Source organism: Ixodes scapularis, unplaced genomic scaffold (assembly GCF_016920785.2).
Source record: "Ixodes scapularis isolate PalLabHiFi unplaced genomic scaffold, ASM1692078v2 PGA_scaffold3__209_contigs__length_174095766, whole genome shotgun sequence".
Taxonomy (NCBI): Eukaryota; Metazoa; Arthropoda; class Arachnida; order Ixodida; family Ixodidae; genus Ixodes; species Ixodes scapularis.
Window position 1 is genome coordinate 102,518,982 of NW_024609868.1, and position 25,839 is coordinate 102,544,820.

Below are 25,839 nucleotides of genomic sequence, written 5' to 3' on the forward strand. Positions count from 1 at the left end.
TTGTATATACGAGAGAGGAGAGAAAACCGGACTTGCAAGCCTGAAATCATTTTTTTAGTTTAATTATTGTGAAAATTGCTAAAAAAAAATTTTATTTTGCTACGGTAGCAGAAATATGGGGAGACAAATTTGTACCAGTGTTTTTGCGTCTTCTTCACAATATAAAGGTTTAGAATTAATTTGATAAAAGACTAAAATGACCGAACTTCCCTCGCTAACTAATATACGGGTTATTAAATGAACAGTATAAAAATACACGTTCGCATGATACAGTGGACGTATATAGAACTACCCGCATTTCTTGTTTTAATAATGATCTGCAACATGCAAAGAAAGAGTAATGTGTTATAAAATAAAAGAAGGTGCACTTCCCATGGCATACTGGCTGTGCGACTTTTGAAAACAATAATTTACTTTTTTTTTTACTTTTTTTTTAAATGTAACAGCACTACTCCACCGAGGTAGGATACTACAAGGACTGCTCAGGAAGCAGTCCTTTGGTATCCTACCTCACATTTCTTTAACTGTTTTTTTTTCAAAATAATAATTATTAAAAATATTCAATAATGCAAAAATACAGTTTCACCATATATTTCGGCATTTTCCTTGCATAAGAGTTTTTTTGTTTGTTTGTTTTTTACGTATTTTCCGCTCAATCTTTTTTTTGCTGTATTTACGCTCGAGTAGAACAAGGGCGTGCATTCCTTCCCCATAGAAGCTCGTTTTGTGCTCACTTAGCCATGCTCAAACTCCCGGTATTACACTATCGCTGTTTTCAAATCTTGTTTGTCCAATTCATCCTTTTGTAGCTGAACAGACAAAAATTTGGTGTAGCCAAATCAGGGTTATATGGATGATAAGGAAGTGTACTCAACCAAAAGTTGACGATTGCCCGCCGAGTTTGAAACCTTTGGGAGAGTGGGCTTTTTCTAGCTGGACAAAAAAAGGTCTTTGGTTCGTCTTATGTCGCACACGCCGATAACCTCGACAATTTGCAGTGCAAATATTTTGTTGAAAGGAAGCTCGAAAGTCAATTGTCCGCTTCTGGCGGGCTGATTCGCAGGAATTAATTCACTGACGTGCTCCAGCATGTCTGGATTGGTGGAGATGGCAGGACACTCCAACAGCGACCGATCACGCAACTCCAACTCTCCACATTCTAAAGGTTTATTTATTTTAACCAAGCACACAACTGTCCTCCTGTTTGTTGTATAAATTGTATACACCGCACACAAAGGTTATGCATTTTTCCTGCGCAGCTTTGTTTTTTGTTTGTTTTCCTTTACCAGAAACTGAGTTTACAGTCTTTTGATTGTGACGCCTGCCAGACACAGACACTAGGTCCACGGACTATAAGAACAGCCTCCTTCCTACAACGGCCGTGGCATTATACACATCTATGGAGAAAACACCGAAGTCGCAACCGGTAACTTTTCATGTTACTAATTCTGTTCAGGGGCGATAAAAAAAAATTGGGGGCATTACTCCTGAACATCCCTCGCTTATGTAACACTGGATCATATTATTGATTGGAAACTAGTTTACTAAAAAAAACAGGATCTCTCTCAAGTGTTTCAGATTTCAAATAAATATGTATGTATGCATGTTACTTACTGGCATGTGTGGTGATGGAAGGTAAGTTATTCTAATTACACGGGGAATTTCACCTAAAATGTGCAAAGGCATAAAATAAAGGTGTCGAAGCTTCGCGCGTGCCCAACCACGCAGTATTGCTCTCAGTCATATTTAGCGAGTAATTACATGTTTTCTATGATGTCTAGTTCCGGGAAGTATGTCAAGTGTTATCTGTGTGTTTGTTTTCTAAATTTGTAGGTTTTCAGGGCGCGGTGGTCGGTTGGCCACCCTGATCGTGTTGTATATCTAAGGATGCTCTCGAATAAAGGAGTTAGTTGAGTTTAACACGTTGCTTTTTTTTCATTTTGTTCCTTTCACTTTCAGTTTGGGGTATTCTTATTTTCTATACAAGTCTCAAGTAGTTAAAAAAAGTCTACACCAGATCGCCTCCGCCATCACTGTTTCATCACTAGAAATGGCTTCACACGTAGGAGTTGGCGAAGACATGCGGCTAATGAGTAACCTGAACGCTCTTCGTCAGCTGGAACCCGGAAGGTTTTCAAGGGGCTGTACCGAAGCGCCAATGACCACAGTCGCCGGTCGCCGTCCTCGCAATCGTGTCGGCGTCGGACAGATCGGCACCTTGAACGCTCGGGAGGCAGCACAATATCTTGGGGCCTGAGTACTCCAAGCGAGGTCGTCTATGCTCTACAGGGCCTCGTTACAGCTTACGAACGCTTCGCCGCGCCACCCCCGCTCGCGTGCAATTCTCTCATGTTTTTTTTTTTTTTTTTGGGGGGGGGGGGGGGGGTAGTGATTATGACAGTCGTTTTTGCGTGTCTACTATTTTCGAGCATTAAATAAGCCGCGCGAGATTTTAAAATTGCTCACGTGACTACCTGCTATGCGAATAGAAACTGAGGGAGAGGAGGAGACGAGAGCGTGTGGGGACGTCAGGACGCTGAGCTCTGGCTGGAATGATCGGGAGGTAGACGTGCCAAACACCGGCGTCCGGCGCTCAGCGTTCGGCGTTCGTACGAGTTCGAGGGGTCAGTGGAGACAAAGGCAGCTACAACTTTACGTCTACCGACTTTACATCTACTGACCTTTTGTTATTTGAATCTTGCGTGATTTCTTTAAAGCTTTGCGCTGTTTTCTTGTTTGTTGATGTTTTTCAGGTGGGTTTATTTTCTATTTGGTACTATGTCGTAGGGTAATTTTTTTCTATTATCATTTGACTTTGCAGATGAGAAATCTTCCAGCAATAGACGGTGATCAAAGTATGAAAGTTGGGATTGGGGAAGGAACTGTCGTGTAAGAGTTCGCGGTACCTGGTGCCACTGAGAATGCCGTTTTGATGAATCCGTGTGTTATTAGAGTGGACAACACTTTACGAACGTAGTGTGATTCATATTACTAGATAATGTTTTCACTGGTTTGGAGTACCTCGAGGTTTGAAAAACAAATAGTCAGCCACAACACGCAGGAAAGTAAAATTGATACAGATGCTCAGAATTAAAAATATATAAAAAAGGACATCGCACTGTTTTTTTTGCATACATTTACTATTTTGGCAAAGCAGTGAAATACACATAAGGGGCTCTTTTACAAATGTTTTCATATCTTTTCACAATCCGGGGTTGATAATAAATTAATAATTTTCCGTTCTAAAGTGGCTACGATGTAGTTGCGTAAGGAATCAAATGTTTAAACTGTGTTTCATAGCTCCAGAAGAAACATAGCAAAGGCTACGCAATTTCAGACCCACTCAACGTCCACGGTATAACCAATATTTTGAGTTTTGTTTCAGGACTGCGTGGCAACGCTATAATCGAACGCTTCACACTGTCTGTCTAGATTTAAAGGTGTTTCCAACAGCTCGACCACGGTCGCGGAGTGTACGGGCCAAGCTTGTAACACAGGTTGCGAAGCGGATGCCGAAGCCTCGACAGCCTGCAATTGCAAGCCAATCTAACCTATCCTTTGCCTCTTCATCTACTATTCTCCTCGTCACGCGACAACGCTCGCATGCCCGCGGCCAATCAATTGGCTATACTGTGTCCACATTGCAAAAGCACTCCACGCTTGGAGTTCCCCGCTCTCCTGAATCTGGAGCTGTAGCATGTTGACCCTCTGCATTTGTGCTCGGCCAGCAGCGTTGGCACGGATTGATCGCCAGCGGGCACACAGCTTGGCATTATCCTTTCGTGAGCTAAATCGACAACTGCTTGATATAAAACTACTTTGCGAAAACCGAGGCTTGTTTCGCCTTGTAACCTGTTGTAATTCACCGTCTGTTCATCGGACACCATTAATGCATTTCCTACAGTGTTATAATGGGAATATTTTGCACTTACTGATGACGACGAAGATGGTAACACTTACGCTCTTTTTGGTGTTTCTTGCTTTTCTGAAGGCTTTCTCCGGCTTTCCTTCCAACCGACAACGCTTACAGGATGGTTCATTCCCCAAGCTCAGCTTCCCTATGTTGACTAGCGTCTATTCTGGCCAGATTTCTCCTCCGCAGAACAAAAATTAAAAATACAACAGCATGAACGTGTAAAGAAAACACACGTGATTTAAACGAATCTCAGTAACTGAGAGCGCTTATATTAGACTTTGCTAACGGGTAACCACGTGGGCTTCTTTTTTTAATCCTGCGCGTCTTTTGCAAAGCTTGCTTGAAAACGCGGTATTATTTTAAACATTTAGTGCGTTATTGGTGTGCTTTTTGTTCGGCAAGTATCGTATAAGATGCTGAAGATTCAAAAACTTGGAAGAAATAAGGTGCCCTAAACTCAAACCTAAAGGTCACTCTGGTGGTTTTCCCTGTGTAATTGTGCTGAATTTATAGTTCTTACTCCCTGAGACTAGACACCACAGAGAGGTATAAACATTATGCATACGGGCAAAGTCCGGCACACATAACCAAAAATGAACTGTTCATTAATACAAACAATACCTGACATTCACATCAAAGTGTCTCTAGCCCTAAACTTTCGTTCTGTTTTGTGTGGCATACCTGATCACTGAAGCGCCGGAGATTATAACTTTCAGCTATTGTCAACAACGTTACAATAAGCAGGTATCATAAGTCATTATCTGCGCTTTAAAATTTCAACTACGGTAAAAAAAGAACAGCGCGCTATATGTCTTGTCTCACGTTGCTGCCTGAGCTGTAATACGTTAGCATTTGGTATTTTTTTCAATTTCTTTAGACGTGCGTTGAGCTCCGCAATGTTGCTCTCTTCGAGCGCGGCACCTTTTCTATGCTAATTAAATGAATTGGCGTATAATTATTTACCTGTTCAAGATTTTCTGACCAGTAGTATACAATTATGAACAATGAAATTTCTATTGGTGTATAAATAATTTTGCATCGCAAAATGTTGCTGTCGAACCGCGACATAGGCATGCATACGGGCTAACGGTTTGATGAGCTTAAATATAACACTGTTATTGAAAAAAAAATATCAACGCGTATGTAAAACCACTAAATCGCTTTGCTCTCCTATGAAACCAAATAAGTGGATATTTTGATGAAAAATGTCAAAAGTGATAAAAGGAAAGGGCTCCCGGAGCACAGCAGACACCCGCGACCCTGTCGTTGAGGAAACTCACTGCTTCCGTGACCCGTGGCCTGAATCGCGTGCCGGTGGCTGTCAGCAAACTGCAAACTCTGCGACCCGTGGCGTGCCCCCCTGACGTCGCGTGCCCGGAGGTCCACGCACCGTTTCCACGTTGCTACCGCACGGCAAATCGGCGCAACATTACCCCCGGTTTCCGCTTCCGTTTACGCCGAACCTCTGCCTCGCCATAAACGGCGAACGCACGCTCGTTTCACTCCGGAATTGAAGCACTGGCTCGTGACAAAAGAGCACAGAAAGCAAGGTAAGTCATTTCCCTGGGCCAGGATGAAGACAGCATTTACTCGGATGAGAGTGTCCCTTCCTTCAAACAAGATATCCATAGGAACTTTGTTGCCTGGAACGTGCCTCCGACGTGTTTGTTTGCCGCGTCCTCTTTTGTGATCCCACGATTTCAGCCCAATGAAGTCGTCGAATACTAAAGCTGTTTGTCTGCCGCGATCCTGGCGATGCCGCAGCAGCGGAGGTGGATTCGGAAGACGCCTCCTCTATTGTCGGTCGCTCTCCAGACTCGCATAGTTCCCGGAGTATTCAACAGGCAAATGTTCAGACGCTACCACTCCAGCTCGCTCAGCCTTTTCGCCAGAACTTCTGCGTCCAACTGCCGGGGCAGCATGCGACTCCCGATAGCGTGGCACGCCGGCTCTTGTAATGTCATTTGCTACCAATTAGGGACCCCTTCCGATCCACGGGAGGTCTATGACGCTAAGCACAGCCTTCGAAGGTGCCTTCTTCTAGGCATTATAATAGAAACCAACGAAAGGATGTGATTTTAAATTGAGAGTTTTCGCAGATTGCATTTTCATAGAAAGTCATTGCCATCGCTGGCTAACATTCGCCTTACCGAAAACCTATTCGAAGCGCAAGCTGGAAGCGGTATTACATATTTAATAACAAGCTTCCAGAAATACAAAACGATGTGAAGGGAACAACGTTACTCCGCAAGAAAATCTCTTTATACCATAGTGAAAATAATGTTTGTGTAAGATATTTCTCGATCCAGCAAACACATTTGATGAAACAAATTATAAAGCTTTTTGATTTGATTTGATATCCCTAGTGAAAAAGCCATTAGTATGAGAAACTTCTTCTGTCAAATAAACACACACGAATCACACAAGAGATACAAGAACACATAAGAACCATATAAGAACTATTTAAGGTATATAAGAACATATAAGAACCTTATAAGAAGCTTATAAGAAACCTCTCACAAGTTTCTTATGTGGTTCTTATATATTCTTATATATGCTATATAGTCTTGATATAGCGCTTATATGGTTCTTATATGTTCTTATTTATCTTGTATGGTTCATATGTGATTATTGGACACCGAAATTTCTCATACAAATGAAAATTTTCAATGGGGATAAGAACCTCTAGGATCCGTAAAAGAGTATATCATAAGTTAAATGAAGCTGGTATAAGAAGTTCCTTTTAAGTGCCTGATAAGCTTTTTTACTATTTCTTATCTTATCTTATATTTTACTTATATCTTCATATAATGCTCTTATATGCTGTTATTCACCGATGTTTGTGTACAAACGAGCTCACTAACGCCCGCTATCGGCGGACCCCTGCGCGCTCCCAATGTTCCTCTCTTTCTATTTTCCTTTTGTTTCACATCTTATTGTTATGTGTACTGCGTTCTACAAAGCGCTCGGTTCTTGCAAACGCATTAAAGGTACTTTTACGAAGGAAAATCTTCTTACCCGATCGCTCTGTGTTGCTGAAGAACAAATAAATTCTCCACCGGAAGTCTACTGTGGCGCCATCGCGGTACCAACTCAAACCGAATGCGATGACTATGATATCATCTGATCATGTGTTTATTGGACCGAAAATTCCTTATGCATATAAGATTTTTCACTCGGGTGGTCACTGACGCCTAAAGGTACGCGGTACGAGTCTAGTCCCAAGTTCCTTAGTTCCGCAGTCAATTAGATTGGGGCCTTAGCCGTTTGAACACAGATAAACGAATCACAACACAGGACGCGTGAACACGCTTAGTCACACCCGAGTTTGTTAAGCTTTCAGTAACCATAAACTGAAACACTAAGTGCGCACCTAATTATGGCACGAAATCTAGCCCTACCAAAGAAAGGAAGCTTCCACGCTACGTCATTGTTACTACCGGGTGTCCCAAACAGAGGCCAGGCTCTGTAAATCGACCACAAAATTCGGTTTCTTAACCTATCGCCCTACGATTTTGTGCAGCGTTGCCAACAAATAGCGTTTTTTTTTTGTTTGTTTTTTATTTGTTTTAATTTTGATTTATTAAATCTGGGGAAAAAGTTAAGAAAAAAATGCTTAGCTCCTATGGAAACGCAGCGAAGCCACCGGTCTACAAACAATACAGCGCAGTTTTGCACGGGAGAAAAGAAATGGCGGAAGCGGTCGCGACGCCAGCTACCGCCAACGAAGAAGCAAACGGCGCCGAGAGCCGGCGTCATTAGCAAACGATCTTTTCGACTCAAAAGCGGCGCGCCTTTCGCAGGCGGCGACAGTCGCAGTAACAAACAGGCGCGGTAACAACAAGAAACTGCAAAGCAGACAACACAAGTACCACGGAAAAAACCGTCAAAATAACCCGACAAACCATTTTTTAAATCAATTATGTGTCCATTCAATGTGTTTTATTAGTAAAGATGATAAAATAATGCATTGACAACTGGTATTAAAGAAGCTCGCACCGCTTTTGAGTCGAAAACATCGTCTGCTAAAGACGCCGGCTCTCGGCGCCGTGTGCTCGTTCGTTGGCGGTAGTTGGCGTCGTGACCTCTTGCGCCATCTCTTGTCTCCCGTGTTAAAAGGATCCGTACTGTTTGAAGACTGGTAGCTTTGTTGCGTTTCCATAGAAGCTAAGCCTTTTTCTTTCTTTACTTTTTTCTCAAGTAGCTTCGCTCTTCGCAAATTAAAAAAAAAATTAATGCTTCATCTGCGGGAAACAGTGCACGAAATACTTGCGCGATAGGTTAAAAAACCGAATTTTGCACTCGATCTAAAGAGCCTTGCCGCTTCTTGGGACACCCGGTAGATGCCTCATCCGACCCAAGTGGTAAATGCGCTAAAGTGCTTCGAAAGCATGTGGCGAGACGGCAGACGCGTGAGTTTTGTCGTTGCCCTCGTTTGAGACGCGGCTAACGGATTAAAAATGCGCGCTCGTCTCGCCGAACGTGAGATAGGCTGCACCTCGTGGATCATGCATCTAGTGATACAGTTGGGCAGTAAACGACGCAGTTTTTCACTCGCTGCCTGTTCAAATCGTGTCATTAAGAATGAATGCAAGATGAGCATCGCCACCGAACTGATTTGATTTGCAGTTCGCACGGTACCATGAACATAAACGGCATGGTTCTTACTCCCAGTAAACACGCAAATCTCTTTTTGGAGTCAAAACTTCAAATCTAGTGGAACTGACAGCATAATTGTCGCTGTTCGCAGCAAATACTATCTGTGGCTCTTTCGTAATACACGATCGTTTTATAATTTTATAAACCCTTGTAATGACTTCAAGTAATATTATTTCGGTTTCGATTTCGCAAAACTCCCATCAAACCAACATGTGTATTTTTCTTTTTTTTTTTCTTTTTTGCTATGGGAGGCTCTGAGCAACCAATATGGTCAGTTCACTGAAAACAAGACCAATTCACAATGCAATGGAGGTCGAGTTTCCTTGTAGGCAATAGCGTCACTGTCAAGTTAAGCTACATAAAAAAATGTCTTAACTGTTTGAGCAAAGTCGGAGCTATATCTGGCCGCCTCTTATTTGGTCGTGCTTTTATACCACTGTTTCGGAACAAAATGCACCAACATATTGTTTGTTGCTGCTTCACAAGTCGGGCCCGTTCAGTACTCGACGTTCTTTGGTATGTTTGTTTCATATCTGCGACCCAAACCTGCATGCGTTTTGTCCCATGACAACAATAAAAAATTAGCCCTTACTTTATGTGGTATAGTGGCGAACTAAATATGCATAGGGTATTTTCCTTCTTGCCTTCAGGCAAGTCTTTATTTATTGTTTTTAGTTCAATACTATTTGGTTCAGAAAAAACGCCCGTGTAAACACAGGAGAGCCAAAACATTCTCGTTATCGGAGACTTTATCATTACCGATAATTTTTGTTTTTCTCTAGTAATTTTTGTATTGTCTAACAACTACTAGAATCGTGTTCATAATCTGCCAAGTACGCGTATTCAAACTTATCTCAATTTATTAGCCACGAAAGTGCTGTTGAATTTTGACAATGAGGTTCATTTCAATCAGCATCATTTAATTTATATAAAACCGTTGTTAATTGATTCGAAATCCAATATCATTTTTTATGGTTTATGTGCATTCCTAACTTTACGCGAGAGCCTACACCAACTGATAACAATAGTTGTGGGTAGGGAGGCACTAATTACTTTATTTTGAGCTAATTGGGCCAGATACCAACTCTAGGAACTGTCATCAAGTCCCAAAAAACAATGACTGAGACCTTGTTTACGAGGAAGACAGACACCTGATATCGCCATATGTTTTAGTGATTTAATATTTTTTTTTTAATTTTTATATAGTAAAAGACTGCCTAGCAGAGACCTGCACATATCTTAACCCAGTAAGTTTAGCAACTGGCTACCTTACAACTAGTGTTTCTTCGCTTTTTTAACATAAAAGAGTGCTGCAAAATAAAGTTTTCGTGCCATTTTTTTTTTTTTGCTTTTTGCTTTTGAAGGAAATTGAGGCGCGATAAAAGAAATGTCAAGTTTTGTTCGACACAGGTACAACTATTATTAAGAAAAGACGACTTGGAAATGAAGTATAGTTTATCTGAAAAACAGTAGGCAAAACAGTTAAACTACCAATAATAAAAAACCTTATGCAGTGCTTCATAAACTTAGGTTTGTTTGAAGATTACTTGCACTTATTGAATTAGATGTAATAAAATGGACCGCCTTCACTAAACAAATTGCAAATACAAACCGAAAGAAGGTATATTTTCAAGATGCAGTGCCATAAATATAGTTGCATAAAACCCATGCAATGTGATAGTGAAACCAAGGAGCATTTCTCAATGCACTCACCTTGATACAAAAGATGAGGGAAATTGGAAATGTTGCGACGATGATGAGTATCGAGCATGTTGTGAGGATGTAGGCACAAATGTCAAGCCCTTCTGAGACGCTGGCTGTAAAGAAAGAAAACATAAAGTTTGAATCTCAATTCGTGTTAGTTTGTTTCACTTTTTCGTTATGCAAACGACGCCAAACACTGGCGAGCCTATATGCCATAAACTAAAGCCCTTTTTGAAATGCCAAAATAAGACAAGGATATAATTTGAGAGGTGTTGTGTAGATTCAGTTGAACGGCTCTCTGAAAATAAGAAAGAGAAAACCCACACTATTCCTTCAACGATCTTTTGAGTTCATCCCAGAATTCAACGAAAAATGATGTTTCTCTAGGCGTACCTGAAGTTCAATACTGAGCTTTACTTTTGCTTATTAAAAGTTTTATAAACATCATATTGCAATGGCCGCGCAGCCGCCTTAATATATATCGCATCTATTACACGTTATATATCTATCTATATATATATATATATATATATATATATATATATGGTAGGTGTTAAGACTGTAACACATGCGCGAAAATCTAACTGTGAAACGCACGGAAAATGAAACCTGAAGAAGTAGTTCCACACCATTTTTCAAAAAGTAATCTATGCGGGGATATTTGCAGTACGGAAATTGCTAATATGGCTTTAACGAAACCATATTCTCAGTCTGCGTAGAGTAAAAAGTTTTTTTGTTTTTTTTTTCAAAATTAGCATGAGGCAACAATCACGTGTCCCGATTTCAGTCCGATTTTCGGGTGGCTATTTGCACATGTGTTGCACCTTTTACACGTGAACGGAAGCTCCCACTGTTGAATAATGGTCTCGCAAGAAATATTAATAATACATCAGCAAGGAAATGGCTTCTTGCAAGAACAACTTTCTGGTGCTGTTTATGTCGAATAACACAACCTCTTACTGGCTCAGCCACAGTAGCAGTTCTCTGTTGTTATTAAATGGCAGGTACGTATTCATGGCGTGGGACCGTTACACAAGCAGTATTTCTTCTATTTGTTAAAATATAATCCGACTGAAAGATTATCTATATATACATCTGGAGTCAGTTCGTCCTCGAGTTGCAGATGATCGTATGTCCAGGAAGATTTTTACTTTCACAGACATCCACAGGACAAAAACACACACCAACGTCGCCATGTCACTGAGAAACAGACGAACATTCCGTAAAATGAGACTCCAAAGTTATCTCATTAGAGTGACCGCCCGCGCCAAACTAATCCACTCGACAGACGCCCCTTTCAAACACAAGTCAAATAAGGGAAGCCTCCTCGCCCTCCTCAAAACAACCACTCCCCGAAGCAAACAAACTGACACACATCGAGGTACTTCCCCGTCGCTACCCTTTCGCAGGCAACTTTTTCCACGTCCTCGAATAGCAAGGAGAACCCGGAGGGCTCTACCGACCGAACACTCAACGACCTTCCACACCCCTTCATCCCTAAGCCGATACTGGGGTGGAGAGCTACGTGCTCGTTCAACCAGTCACACGCCTATGTTTCGCCACGTGATCACGCTCCCTCCCATACCAGCGCGCAGAGAGCGGGGTCAGATGATGAAAGGGGAGGAGGCTGATTGGTCCGGCGTGCACCTAGCTTCCACCGCACCGTCTCCTTAGGGCGGAACGGGATACACCCGCTGCCCCATAATGAACCGGTTGCTACTGCTTCCCGAATGAGCCGCCATCTCAGCAGTCCCCCGGCATGCACTTTGTGCCAACCAGGTTCGCTTCCCGGGGTCTCGTATTAGTCCGAGAACGAGCGCGGCTTGTTCCCCGGGTTTGGACCCATCCGTTTTCCCGCGAATTGCTGGGCGGACAGAACGAGACTGCGAGATCGCGAAAAACTTTCCCTGGAAGCTACACGTGCGTGGAGGCTAGACTGATTGGTTCGCCTTTACCGGAGTCGAGCACCAAAGGGTGGAGACCAGTGTGCTTCTCATTGGTGATGGCCGGTGTGGGGCGTGCGATAGGTATGATGGCCGGTCACTTCGTAAGGGAAAGGCAATGAATGCGACACTTTAATGCATGTTTTGCACGTGACGTTATTCCAAATTGTTCGTGGTAATTCCTATTTGTTCTTGCCGGAAAGACATTTTCGGCAGTGCGAAATGTACGCTGCAAAAGGTAGGTGCTAAGCGGGAATGGCAAGGCCAATTTAATGACAGCTGATGGGGCATCAGTGAAAGCCACACATTGCGTGCTCTGAAGGAACTAAAAGGAGGTCTTAGCCGTTTTTATGCGTAGGATCGAGTTGCAAGATAGAGACACGATGAAATAAATTTAATTGAGTAGCATTTCCTTACGGCGGCAAGCCAGAATGTAGGCACACTATAGTGGGCACTAGTTTCGACAAGCTAGAACAATCATTGATGTAGAAGCACAAAACAAATCGTATGATTATTTTCACGCAACAAACAAAACGCAACATTATGCTCGGCCTCCAATCGTACTTAAATACACAAAATGCAAGCCACGCACAACCATGTGTTTAACGATAGCAGACAAACTGAATATCCGAATGAGATCGAAGTAAACGTACAGTTTAATTTAATGTAGTAAATGAAACAAAGCTGCCATAAACAATGGGGCCTATAAAGCTGCTTTCAGACAGAGGAAGACTTTTTCGTACTCACACCAAGTTAGAAAAGAGGTTCCCTAGTGCCTCTACACCCATAATCAAACGAAGATTCCAGCAGATTGAACAGATCCTGTGCAAACTATCAGGGTATTACATCGGCTAGAATTTCTTTTTTCTTACTATTCCCCTGGAATAAAAGCTCTTATTTGAGTACCTCCCCACTTTTGCGTCAGCGCTTTGTTTGTTTCTCCTATGACCGTTTAGTCGTACATCATGATGACGAAAGTTTATTTTCGATACGCCTCATCAGGCTTCCGTTTTCCCGTGTCTTGAGCCACGAAGGCGCGTTGAGTGGCACGTTTTTGTTTGTTCTTCCCGAAAGCGAGCGAGCGCCTTCGAGTCTCCTCACGTCCACTCAAGGTGTCTCTCTCGGACGTGACGTGAAGCTGCTCTCGTCGCATCTTCCCCCTGGCGGAGTTGTTAGACGTGTCCCTCTCTACTCCCGGCCATTCCATCTTCTTCGCTCCTCCGTCGTTTGAACCAGGACGCCGCTACCCTTATCAATCAAAATGTTCAATTGATCGAGTTGCACGGCTAGGATAGTTTTCTCTTTGAAGCCCCAGAGAGACAGAGGCTACATCGGTGCTGGACTCGTTGAAAATAGAAAAAGGGCATATACACGAAGTGAACGAAGCAGGTCTTAAGATTTACAGGACATAGTTTAAGTTCTAGGCGTCCATACTGTTCGTGGGATGATTGTACGACTCACTCCTTAATGCAGATTAACCTATGAAATATTCATAATATTTTTTTTTATTCTACCCTTCCTGCTTCCGTTGTTTGGAGGTGGTGTGCGGTATGCGATCTAAAAAGAAAACAAATAAAATACATATTTTTAGGATAGAATTTGTTACACTGAAGGGTAAAACAATATCCACCTTCTCGGCAGGCGCCATTAGTGTCTTTGCCTTTCAATAGATATTCATTTCCCCATTGAAAAAAAACTACTAATTACATAAATGTCTTAATACTCACACGAGCTTCCTTCAGCACAAACGTTATTACATATGTGTATGTAGACAGTAAACCTCCACAGATAAGAAGAGGGCCTGCCTCTATCTGAATCAAAGAAGAAAACAACGAACATGAAAATAAAAAGTTTTCTATAAAATGTTATTTTTTTATTTTTGGGTTGTGGAAACCGGTAGTGTTTTATTACCGCTCTAATTCTGTTAAATGACATTTTAATGTGGCCTTAACAGTACGCTGGTAGTATCAATAAATCGTATACCTTATAATAAATGCTCTTTTAAGACGCCTTGAAAAGAGATACTCCAAAGCTTCAATGGAAACGCATACATGCATTCCATCAGCACCGTTTTACTTAAACGCCACTCGACCGTTCAAAAATGAGCTATCCGGTCCGGCCCACATTCATTGTGACAAAAGAGTTAAGCGAAAAAAATGAACAAGAAACGCATACAAGTTCCAAAAGTACGCGACGACACAAATATATATGAATCACCGGCACCAGTCACCAATCAAAGACACATCCGCTTCCCGAGTTGCTAATTACATCCTAGGCCGGAAGCAGGGCGGGTGACAAATGGCGTTCTACTATCGGCTGTCCCCTTTCCCCCTTTTCCTCCCAAACCTGGGCTTCGTCTAGTTTTTAGTTCCGCCATTCTCCCCACTTTTCTCTAAACGCTTATGAGTGAGCGCTGCCCAGAGAAAATAGGCCGAGGGTCACCGTACACCCGCTTCCATGCGCGAACACACGCACGCACGATGAGCGGTGCCGCAACTTTGTCCCTCGAGCGCCTTCTGGCGATGTTTGCGCAGTATTCGTAGTGTTGATGGATGGCGGCCGCGTAACACGCTAACCCTCGCTAGGCCTAACGGTTCCTACGCGCTACAGCGTCGGCCAGCGTGTGCGCGCTGAGAAGGGAAGAGGGCCGTTGTAGGGAAATGGGGAAAGCCCGGCCTAGGGAAACAAGGGGGCGGATGGCGGTTGTCAGCGTTGCTTTGTCCCTCGCGTGTCTCGATGGATTAAACTCTGGGGGAAAAGAGGGCGGTGTCGGAACGCGGCGGATGGAGGTGGCGTGTTTTGCCTGATTGATCTTCGTGGACGTTGTGTGTAGTCCGGCCGATGTTTAACTGGGATGAATGTCCACACCAGCGGTATAGGGAGGAAGAGAAATGGCGCCGCCCTTCTGTTTGGGGGTGTTAGGGGGTTAAAAAGTGAAATGCTTTAAGGTCGGAGGAAAAGAGAGTAGGTAGTTCACGTTCCGTCTGAATTCCCTTTGTTTTTATCTGGTGGGGACCTGTCAAACACAGAGCAGCATTTAGAACTAGCAGATAAGTTGAATTATAGTATCTTATATATATTAAACATGTTGTATATTGCTCAATAAGAAGGAACCGTAGCATATGCGTTTAAATTGTCCAGGAGTCAATTAGCCTTTACTTGATTTAACACAACTCAGTGCTTTAAGGGAATTTTCTCTTTCGGCACGTAGCAGTAATCTTCTGATTAATTAATGAGGTAGAAAGGTTTGCACATAAGCTTAATATATAAGAGTATATTCGGTCAATAAAAAATTTATGTAAAGGAGTGTTTCTACAAAATCACAAGTTCATAAACGTCCATTTTTATGGTGGGCGGCACTCGGTGGTTTCACAAACACTTGGAAGAAATGTTTCTAGTTCTATTCCTCCAAAAGGTGTCTACGAAATGTCAGAGTATGCAGTGTTATTAAATTATTTTTTTTACTTCCAGTTTGTTTGTACATGTGATAATGGGATCATTTCGCATAAGCAAACATATACCTCACCGACAGAAATTAATAATAATATTCGGATTAATTAAAAGGGCATTCTTGTTTTGCTGTTAAAGTTTGATGTCAAAAAATCGTCTGGTGCTGATGGGCCCCTAACATATTTCTGAATAAATACGCAGAATAATTTGTGCTTTATTGAGCCTCTATATCTGAAAAATCTCTTAATTGTGGCAGTCCTCCAAGTGAACGGAAGTTAGGGAAAATAGTTCCGATAGCAATGTTGAGAGAAAGAACACATACACAAAACTACCATCTAATCTTACTAATACATACGAGTTTATAATTAGTAAAACACATCGCGATACACATTATAAATTTTCTTTAGAAACATACCCTCCCAAAATTTGATCAGTATTGTTTAAGCGATGTATGTTAACAGTCACCTCGAATAGAAGTTACCAACAACGTAAGTTGATGCATCGACAGGGGAGGACATATAGATGTGTCGTTGTTAGATTTTTGCCAAGGCATTTGATGGCATTTTTCGTCCAAACCTACTTTGTAAACTCAAGTATATTCTTAGCAAAGATACAATTCCGAGATATCTTGAAGTTCATCTGGTTGGTAGAGTTCAGTTCGTGAAGTTGAATAGAACAATGTTCTATTCAACTTCACTAATAGAACAGACAATTCATACGTTATATCAGGAGTGCCTCAGGTGTCTATCTCTGGGCCGCTACAATTGATTCTATAAATCAGTGACATGAGCCGAGGATTTCAAGCTGGTTTAAAAATTGAAAATAATGCCGATGATAAAATTATATTTGAAGAAATACAAACATATGATTAGTAGAATGAATTAAACGATCCTTTCGAGCAATGGTCAAGCTGGTGTGACGAATTACAACTATAAATAAAAAAAAAAACTCACCTGAACCAGACTGCATACATAGAAAATATTCCCAACAAAGCTACAAAACGTTTTGGACACCTCAATGGAGGTTGGACATTGCAGGACTAAAGCTAAAATTACCAGCATATAAGTCATTGATATTACCAACAACTGAATACGCAAGCCCAGATTGGGAAATATCCGGACAGCAAAACATTTACCAAATAGAGGCATACAGAGCAAAGCGGTCAGATTTATTGTCAATAGAAATCAATTTAAAGACTGTTTTCCTACTGAAGTCCTTCTGCATATAGGTACCAGGATTATGTTGATTTCAATTGAAATATTTTTTTAACTCCGAGATGTTCATTACTAATTGATATTCAGAAATATGTATCATATGCAAACTTTGATAACGCAACTACAGAACGAAACATAATTAATTCATTGTGCACCATTGCTCCAAGACGTACTCTTTTAGATACCGTTTTTTTTTCAAATGTATTAACGAATAGAAGTGCCTATCCACGGATTCTGTAAATAGTTAAAAGTTGCGTGGTGTTTTAGAGCATTGTTAATACTTCGCTGTGTTTGTGTACTTTTAAAATGTCTACCCTGCGTTGGCCTCCCAACTGGCAATATTAAAAAAAAAATAAGTTGTGTTTTTATTTACGATAATATTTTGCTTCTATAAATTAAATTTAATAACTCTAATGCGCAGGTCTTCATCGTCAGACTAACTATTTCGTCTATAGAACGAGATAACTCCATCGAACGTTCCTAGCGACTGACTATCCGCAAAACTGTCCTAAACGTATACAAAATATCCGACATGACAAAAACAAAAGTGCCTCCAGAGCAAAAAGAATAAAAATAAAAAAGGCAAGCTGGAATATCCGCTTCAAACTACGTCAAGCGAACAAAACTGCTCAAACTACAAAATGACAATAAAAAAAAAACTAAACCAATTGATGAAAGATGACAGACAAAATGTATTCCAAAAAACCAAACACCTTGTCATTGTGACAGCCTTAGATGATGATAGATATTCCAAATGCGAACTCTTTTGTTCGGTGGAAACAACTTTATTCTCTGATTAGCATCAGTCACTACAACCTTGGATTTGGAGCATTAGAGACCTCTTTTTTCTACCCAGCTGTCTCCGAAAGCTGCACAAACTGAGATGTTGAATTGATTGATGATCTTTTTCTCGGGGTCAGAGGACGATAAGATATTTCAAGCTCGTCCTAAAGCTAGGGCCTATGACATGCGTTGGTAAGAACTTTGGCGTTCGATCTGTGCTGGAAGCCAGGATCTGCACTTACAGAGTAGATCCGCTCGAAGTCCTAGAGACCGAAAGTTTGAACGTCGAGCTGCCTTTGCCATGCCTGCTTCTCGCTCTTTCTTACCTAATCGATCAACCAGAGGCACAATCTGTTTTTGAATAATGACAACTCGGTCACGGCTAAAACAAAACTAAAAGGGGTGTGCGAATATTTGAGATTTTAATGTGAATCGAATTGTGATAGTTAAAATAAATCGGTTCGGATACCTAGGATACGAGTTTTCGAATAATTTAACACGCCGAATATTGACAAAATCTGCGCTTATTCGAGAACGCTCCTTATATTGTAGCATAGCCCTAGCAGGTCACTGCTGGGTCTAAATAATGCCTGCTTTTTGAAGCATTGATAAGTAACCATTTCAATACAAATACTATTCGACTCAAGGTTTTTTTTTTTTTTTTTTTTTGAGCAAGCGGTTGCCATTGAGCTTTGTCGACGCGCTTGTCGAAAACTACGGAAGGCGCCATTTTGAATTCAATTATCTTGCTTAATCTGTCGCAATCTGTGGACTACAAATGAAGGATTAGAAAAAAATAAAAGTGAACTATATAAATTTCAATCTTGTTACGTTCGGAACGTGCCGATTTATTGCAATGACCATGACAACGATAATCTAGGCCTGCGCTTCCCGCGCTGCCAAGTGAAAGGGAGGTGGCTCGGTGGCACACTACGTCGCCTGATGTGAAGGGTTCAACCTTTTGTGTCATTCGACCATTCATCCCATGCGTAGATTAGCGTACACGCAATATGCGCCCGTAGATGCATTGATGTCGGTACAAGAGGTAAGGGAAGGAGGGAGGCACCATTTTTTTTCTCTTTTCAAGCGTAATGTAGACTACCTTCCCCCTCCGCCACTGTGTGGATAGATGCGTGGCACATCTCTCAAGTACGTCTCGGTTTGCATGTAGTACCAATTGGTCATTAACGCTTATTTATGAGTACAACCCAACCTGTTCCGCATGTTGTGCGGAGAATGCATACGTGCAAGCGATTTTTTGCAAAAGACGCATTTTGTCTACTTCAATTATGTGCATTTCAAGCACAAGTTTTGTATATGCATTTTTTAAGATATTCAACATTTTGCCAAACCTTCGGCACCATTCGATTCCAGCTAAAATTTTGCTAAACTCACACCCTTAAAATTTGGATTATCATTAAAATGTTTGCGTTTAAATTTACAACTAATGTTGACGCTCCGACATACATTTTCCCTTACTGACTACCTGAAATACATCGCCATTGCCTTCGTCAACAATTCCATCCTTGATAGAGAACGAAACTGGATGAGACGACTCTGATTAGAATCTTGGTATATACAAAACAGGAACAACCTGAACCTATCCACGGGAACACTGCCAAGCAGACATATGAACAGACTGCAATGCGTCCCCTACAAAAAAAAAAAAAAAAGAATACTGACAGGAAGAAGAAGATAACGACAGATTGCGACCTGCGGGCCCACATACAGGCACCTCGCCGGCTTCGAACCGCCGGGAAGGTGAAGAAATTAGAGTTTACCGAGTTCCCCATTCAGATTACTCACCTAATCAGATGCAATTCCTTCAAAATGTTTTAATTTCAGCAATATATGGAACTAATTTCGCCACTGTCCTGCACTAACTTAAAAAAAGATTATGTTTAATTATTGGCTCACAGCCTACTACTCCAAAATATCACAATATTTTCGAATTTAAAGGTCAAAGGGATTCTTCCAGCTTTAATTTTTGTCCCATAAACTCTGGGGTATTCCTTTCATATTTATTGTCATGCTGGCAACATGGTTTAATTTTAAACTACGTATTCCAGACCAAGCTAGTGCATGCTTAAGCAGACTTAGAGCTCTCCCATACATTTATTAAATGGGTAACTAATTTACTATTTTCTTATCGTAGCGTATGTAGGCCAACACTTTAGGAACTCGCATATCAAATTTGCCTTCAAAGGGCCTGTGTCGTTTCACTCAAACGTCGTACCTCCTTTTTCTTATATTCTCAGATTCACTTTCTACTTATAAAGCGGGGATTCCTGCAAAAACATTAACCTCATATTTTTAAAACAATATTGGTTAAGGAATTCTGAAAGAAACGGGACGGTCTATTCAGAGTCAAAACACATTTTTCCAAAACCTATAATTTGTGTTCAATGCACATAAGTATCAGAATACTTTTTAACAGAAATTAAAATATTTTTTGACAAACAAAACAACATCCCAAATTATGCTATTGCTATCGAAATTTGACAAATTTTGCATAACATATCTAAAGGCATACTTTTAAATATATAAGAATGTATTGCGCCATACCATATCTTAGTAGCAACAATCGGTGAACAGTATTTTTTAATGCTGAGTCAGTTTCGCTCAATACTGTATTCTCGCCTAGCAGAGGTACATTGCGCGTAAAAGTTATTCCAGACAGGGTCATCACTCTCAGAATGTAACTTCCTACCCCCCCCCCCCCCGAAAAAAAAGAATAACTACCTGGATATTTCTGTGTATATATCATGTTGCTCTCCACATGCATTATCTAATGTTTGCAATACACATATACATCATTGCCTTACAATCCCACAAATTGAATCTTTTACAAAATCATCGATTCGTCCAGTGTGACCACATCAATGCAAGGACGCTTATGACTCCGGTCTTCTACAGTCCGCCAGCAGCGCGTTTTCTCTCACGAGCCTCGATTAACGTCAGCTCCTTATTAAGACATTCGCCCATAACCTAAGATATCGTAAAAAACAAAACAGAAAAGAAAAACGCAGTTTTAGCGACGCTAACGCTCTCTGAAGTAGCGTCACGCGGGATGTCGTGAACGCAGCCAGCCAGTCGGCTCTTCTGCGCCCAGCCAATCGTTATACTGTTCTTCGTATCAAAAAATACAAGAGCAAACTAAACCTGACACAAAAAATGAGGACTAGAACAAAACCGGAGATAGGACTCGGGGCGATGCGGACCACGTCCATCTTGTTTATCCGGCAGTGCCGTCGGACGCAGCGCGAGAGCTCGGTGATAGATGGCGCTGACGGGCATATACCGGTCGAAGCTTGCCGCGTCGCCTTTTGTTTTTGTTACGCTGGCAAGCGGGAGCTAGCTGACGAAGTTGAACGCCGCGGCTGTTCCTCCTGGCTAGTTCCCGCTCATGCATTTTTTTCTTTTGTATTTGTTATTCCCTGGACGTCAGCTTTTGCGTGTACATCTGTGTTACTGCGTCACATTTTGTTTAATGTTGCCAGGCGGCGTCCATTCTCGTCATAGAGGACTGTGTTGCACTTCTTCGTGTTTTTTTCGTTCTTTTGTGTGTTTTTTTGCGCTATGACGTAATGTTGGGAAGTTTGTTTTTTTCCTCTTTTTTTCCACAAGTTGATAAACTTTTAGAAAACGAATATTAGTAGTTTGCTTTTCTATTCTTCGGGAAATGCGTTAAATTGTTTGACTTTCCCTGGCTCGTGCTGGGAAACCCGGAATGAACGCCACTCTATGCCCCGTGTCACTAGTTGTTTGCCGTGCAGGCGAATGCAACGCCAGGCGAAGTGAGAAAGAGCGAGCACTAGGAAGACGGGACGGGAGAGGAAGGCAATGGACAGCAAGAGGACAAAGGGGGAGCACTAGCAACATTAGTGAGGTGAGGAATTTTCTCTCCTCCTCCCCAGCCCTCCTATGATTTCCTTTCTCCCCTCTCCCGACGTTGCCTTCGCCTCTACTGCACGTAGCTAGTTACACGGAATATAGTTCGTCTCACATTGTCTAAAATTTCGTGGTTTCTAAAATGCGGCAAATATGTTGATTGAAGAAAAAAAATTGCACAGCCACGTGACTTCCGTGAACATTCCCTTCCTCTAAATTTCTTCTTTCTCCCGAGTCCAATTTCAATTTCAAGCTGTTTTGATATTTTTCTTCATTAAAAATATGCGTGATGCTTTAGTAGAATATTCATTGGGTACTCTTCTGACACCATAATAAATCAAATAAGAAAAAAGAGAAAAAACCTAGGGGGTGTCAATGTTTCTTTAAGAGATTATGAAATGATTTTATTTTTTGTTTATCTCTAGTATTTAACATAAAAAGGTTTCTGCTTGCAAAGCATGGAAATGGTATAAGGATTTCTCTACACATGCTTCGGATTTTATTTTTATCTCTCAACTACCACTGAATAACAGCTGGGGGTTACCTGATTTTATATACAGGCAGTTATATGTGTGCAACATGTCGAGCGTAATTCCTTAAGTACACCCTCAATAAATTCAGATTACAATTTTTATAACATAATTGTCTATAACTAGCAGTCATATAATATTGCGGCAATTATTTTTTAATTTTTTTACCAAGAATCGCTGTATTTTTGAAGTACAGTCCTGCAATGTTGCTCGTTTTATAAGGTATTCTAGAATGGCACTTAAACACAAAGAAACAGTTATTTATTCTGTACTTCATCTTGCTACCTCATTTGTTTCAACTCGTCCCAACTGCATTTTCTATTACAGCTGGTCTTTGTATAAGTGCGCCTCACGGCCTAGTTATTCCAAACCCCACAAAGTGTTTCAAGGAAATCAATCAAGTTGTATTTTAAGAACAATCAAACACGATTAACTGATTGCTTTGTCCCGTCAAAACATCAAAATGACATAGTAGTGTAAAGAACAAAGACTACTTGAACCAGACTGGCATCGAATTCCTTGAAAAAAAAAAAAGGTTGTTCCTGACAAGTGCTTGCACTCTTGGGGCTATGTGACACGCATTGTCCAACAGGAGGACTGCGCATAAAGCTACGTTCTGTTTCACCTTACGTTGACCAACGGCCATCACGAGTTATCCTAGCCAATCCAGCACTTTGAGCCTATGGCAGGTCGCTGTGTAACTCCGCGCCTCCAGTGTCGCTGCAAACTTCCGAAAGTACACACGACTCTCACGCGGCGCTGAACTGGCGCCCATGGTTCGAAGTTTCCGCTGCAGTTCATCGCAAGTGGTGCATACACGATGAAAGGAAATAGCTCAGTAAACGTAAACGAAGAAAAGACGCACACACAACAGTGCACTAATGTTCTCGCAAATGAAGTTTCATTGACGAAAAGGTTACGGAGAAAGCAAGTAAAGTGGGTTAGTCAGTTAGTTAGCAAAGTAAGTTATCTCAATGATTGCGTGCTGCTTCGTCAACAAGATTGTATATACTTTTTTTTTGCTTTGTCTCTTATCAACTTACTTTGCTTGCTTTCTTCTTGGCCTTTTCCTCTATTACATTTTAGTGGCGAGGACAGCAGTGTCCAGTAGTGTTGCGTCTTTATCCTTTGTCCGCGTTTACTGAGTCCATCCCCAATATGCACATAGTTTACCAACTGGCATGATTTGCTAGCATGGTATATCGTGCAACGCGAAACCGAGTATGAGAGAGTTTTAGTGGATCGTGCCAAAAGCTCCAACAACAAAACCCGATACAGATATAACGCATGCGCAAAGGCGTCTCCGGAGTATCGAGTATCGTTATCGGCCATATCGGAACGTTCTACTCAATCTCCCTGTTGTAACACTCAAAGGATAGGTGTTCGCACGAGCATGAAGTCCTTGAGGCCGTATTCCTGTGGAATAGGCCACGTCTGCGGATACCCACGCTGGAGGAAATCCTGGAAGCAGGGCACGTCGGCTGGCTTTGCCTGAAGCGGCACTGCCAAGGGCACCTGCGGGTCCACGGGGGGCCCCTGCTGCGGGGGCGGGTGGTGAGGAGCCGCATGCTGCGTCGGTGGGTGCTCCGTCCCGCCTGGTTGGCATCCGGAACCATCACGCGGGGTGTCACAACAAACTTTCGCCCTCACACAAGATCACGGTTCGCACGGTGTGGGTGTCCGCCGTGACTGAAAGCATTCCGGAGGCAGACCTTCTAAGGAATAGCCGCACGGCTAACGCGTCAGCCAATATATATATTTTTTTAAGGTATTAAACAATAAAAGAAAGAAGCAGGCCCGCACCAAGATTACGTTCTATGTCACCTAAAAAGGTTAACGATATACTACTAAATTTTGTCCTTCACAAAGTTGAGAAAATATGGATCTGAACGATTGAAACCGCATATTTAACCGCCCACTTTTTTTCGTTTGAGGAAAAGTGCGCACCTTGCCTATACTCCGTCTCACTAAAACTGTGCAGTACAGTCAAGGCTATTGAGAAGAGAGCGTATGCCAACCTGTTCAAGAGGAGGGAAAGAAGGGACGGGAGAGAAAGCCTGGGATTCCCCTGTTACCCCTTTCCCTTCTCTTGAACAGGTCGGGATAACCTCTCTCCCCTGTAGCTTTGACTGTACTGCACGGTTCTAGTGAGACGAAGTATTGAACTGAGCTTTGCCTGTACTTTCGCTCAAACATTCCGCGCAGCTTGGTTGGAGCTTTGGGTGTGGCCGCGCGGCCATAAACATGAATGCTCTCGCAAGCAAAGCATTTTTCTTGAGTACGCCCTCACACCCATATATTTACTACCAAGTTATACTTAATTTGAGGTGCGGTACAGCTTCGTACAGCCCCAAGCGGTTCGATTCTCTTGAGTGAATCTCTTGAGTAATTATGCCATTAAAATATAACTTACGGGCAGCCTTCTTTATGCTGACTTTAAGGTGATTGCGGGTTCTGATAACCTAATATGAGCCCATACCCGGTTCAGCGAGGCTCTAGTAGAGTGGTTTTACATCAGCCACAACAAAACACATTCCTAAAAGACCATGCGCTGATAGGAATACCTTCGAAGGCGTACAAATAAGACAAAGCTAATATTTATGAAAACTGCTACAAGGTGATTTAGTATAGTTGATGTCAACCGTAGAAAGAATTCCGTTCTTGGGAAGGGTCTGCTTTTCTGAATTTTCGATTACGAGAGGAGTTGCTGCTTGTCAGGAGTCAGTGAGTGTGGCAGTACAAAAGAATTAATGACACAAACTACAAGTTTTCGTATTTCTTTATTTTGCTTTAAAACGTCGCTGTAGAAACACGCGAAGATCGTTGGTTTCCACTTCATTGCTGGTGTCAGAAAATCCCTTTCGTCAAAGCCGTTTTTTTTAACTCGAAGAAACGTACACGTGGAAGGAAACGTGAAATGGTTCCCAGTAACGCGTAATTATTTTCGTCAAACGGTTTCTTTTTGCTTTGCTGACAGGGCTGTATTTAAAAGCGCCGCGCAAATGCGGTGGGGTAAAGCCGTTAAAAAACAGAGTGAAGTTTCTTAATGTCTGTATATAGCTTAGTGGATACTTGTGCGTTGATTGGTGAACATTCGTATATTTGTACTTCTCACTTTCCTGTAATAATAACCCCTGGGAGCTGCAGATTAAAATAAACAAATAAATATGCAAAAGGCACAAAGATAAATAAATAAATATACAAACGGCACAAAAATAAATAAATAAATATACAAAAGGCACATGTCGATCTTGAGCCCTGAATGGACAAGTATTTGAAGTTAAGTATACACCCATTTACAATATAACGTGTAAAATGGCACATTAATACTTTGCAAACAAATCTAGGTATCGAATGTTGCAATTAGGGAAACCGACGGTTGCCTATTCAACGCAGTCGATAAGAAAAAGCGTCCGGGTTATGCAAACTTCTCATGATATCTAAACACACCAGCATCCTTTAGGGTTGAGGTATGGGCTCGCAGCTTAACACAATCAACACCAATTTTTTAGCAGTAAACCACAGTTGACTACTTTCATCAATATGACACGATTCATTATTACATTGAGTCAGCGCTCCTAGGACCCAGGCAATTTTTTATACGTGATTGAAAGAGACAGTGGAATCTGCAATTCACAACGCGCATGGCAAGGGCTGGGTATACTACAAAGTATATGTGTGAACCCCTCTGGAGACTCCATTAACACATGTTCATTATTACGCCTTGTCATTCACCGAATATGACACTC

General features: G+C 41.7%; 1 protein-coding gene across 2 annotated transcripts in view; it reads right to left on the reverse strand.

The window, feature by feature from the left end:
• LOC115309099 (band 7 protein AGAP004871) overlaps window positions 1-25,839 on the reverse strand; it is a 231,178-nt gene that overhangs the window by 78,431 nt on the left and 126,908 nt on the right. For both annotated transcript variants that reach the window (XM_040216437.3, XM_040216436.2), the window contains exon 2: window positions 10,289-10,392. In XM_040216437.3, the coding sequence (XP_040072371.1) occupies window positions 10,289-10,392 (104 nt within the window). The remainder of the gene's footprint in view (window positions 1-10,288; window positions 10,393-25,839) is intronic.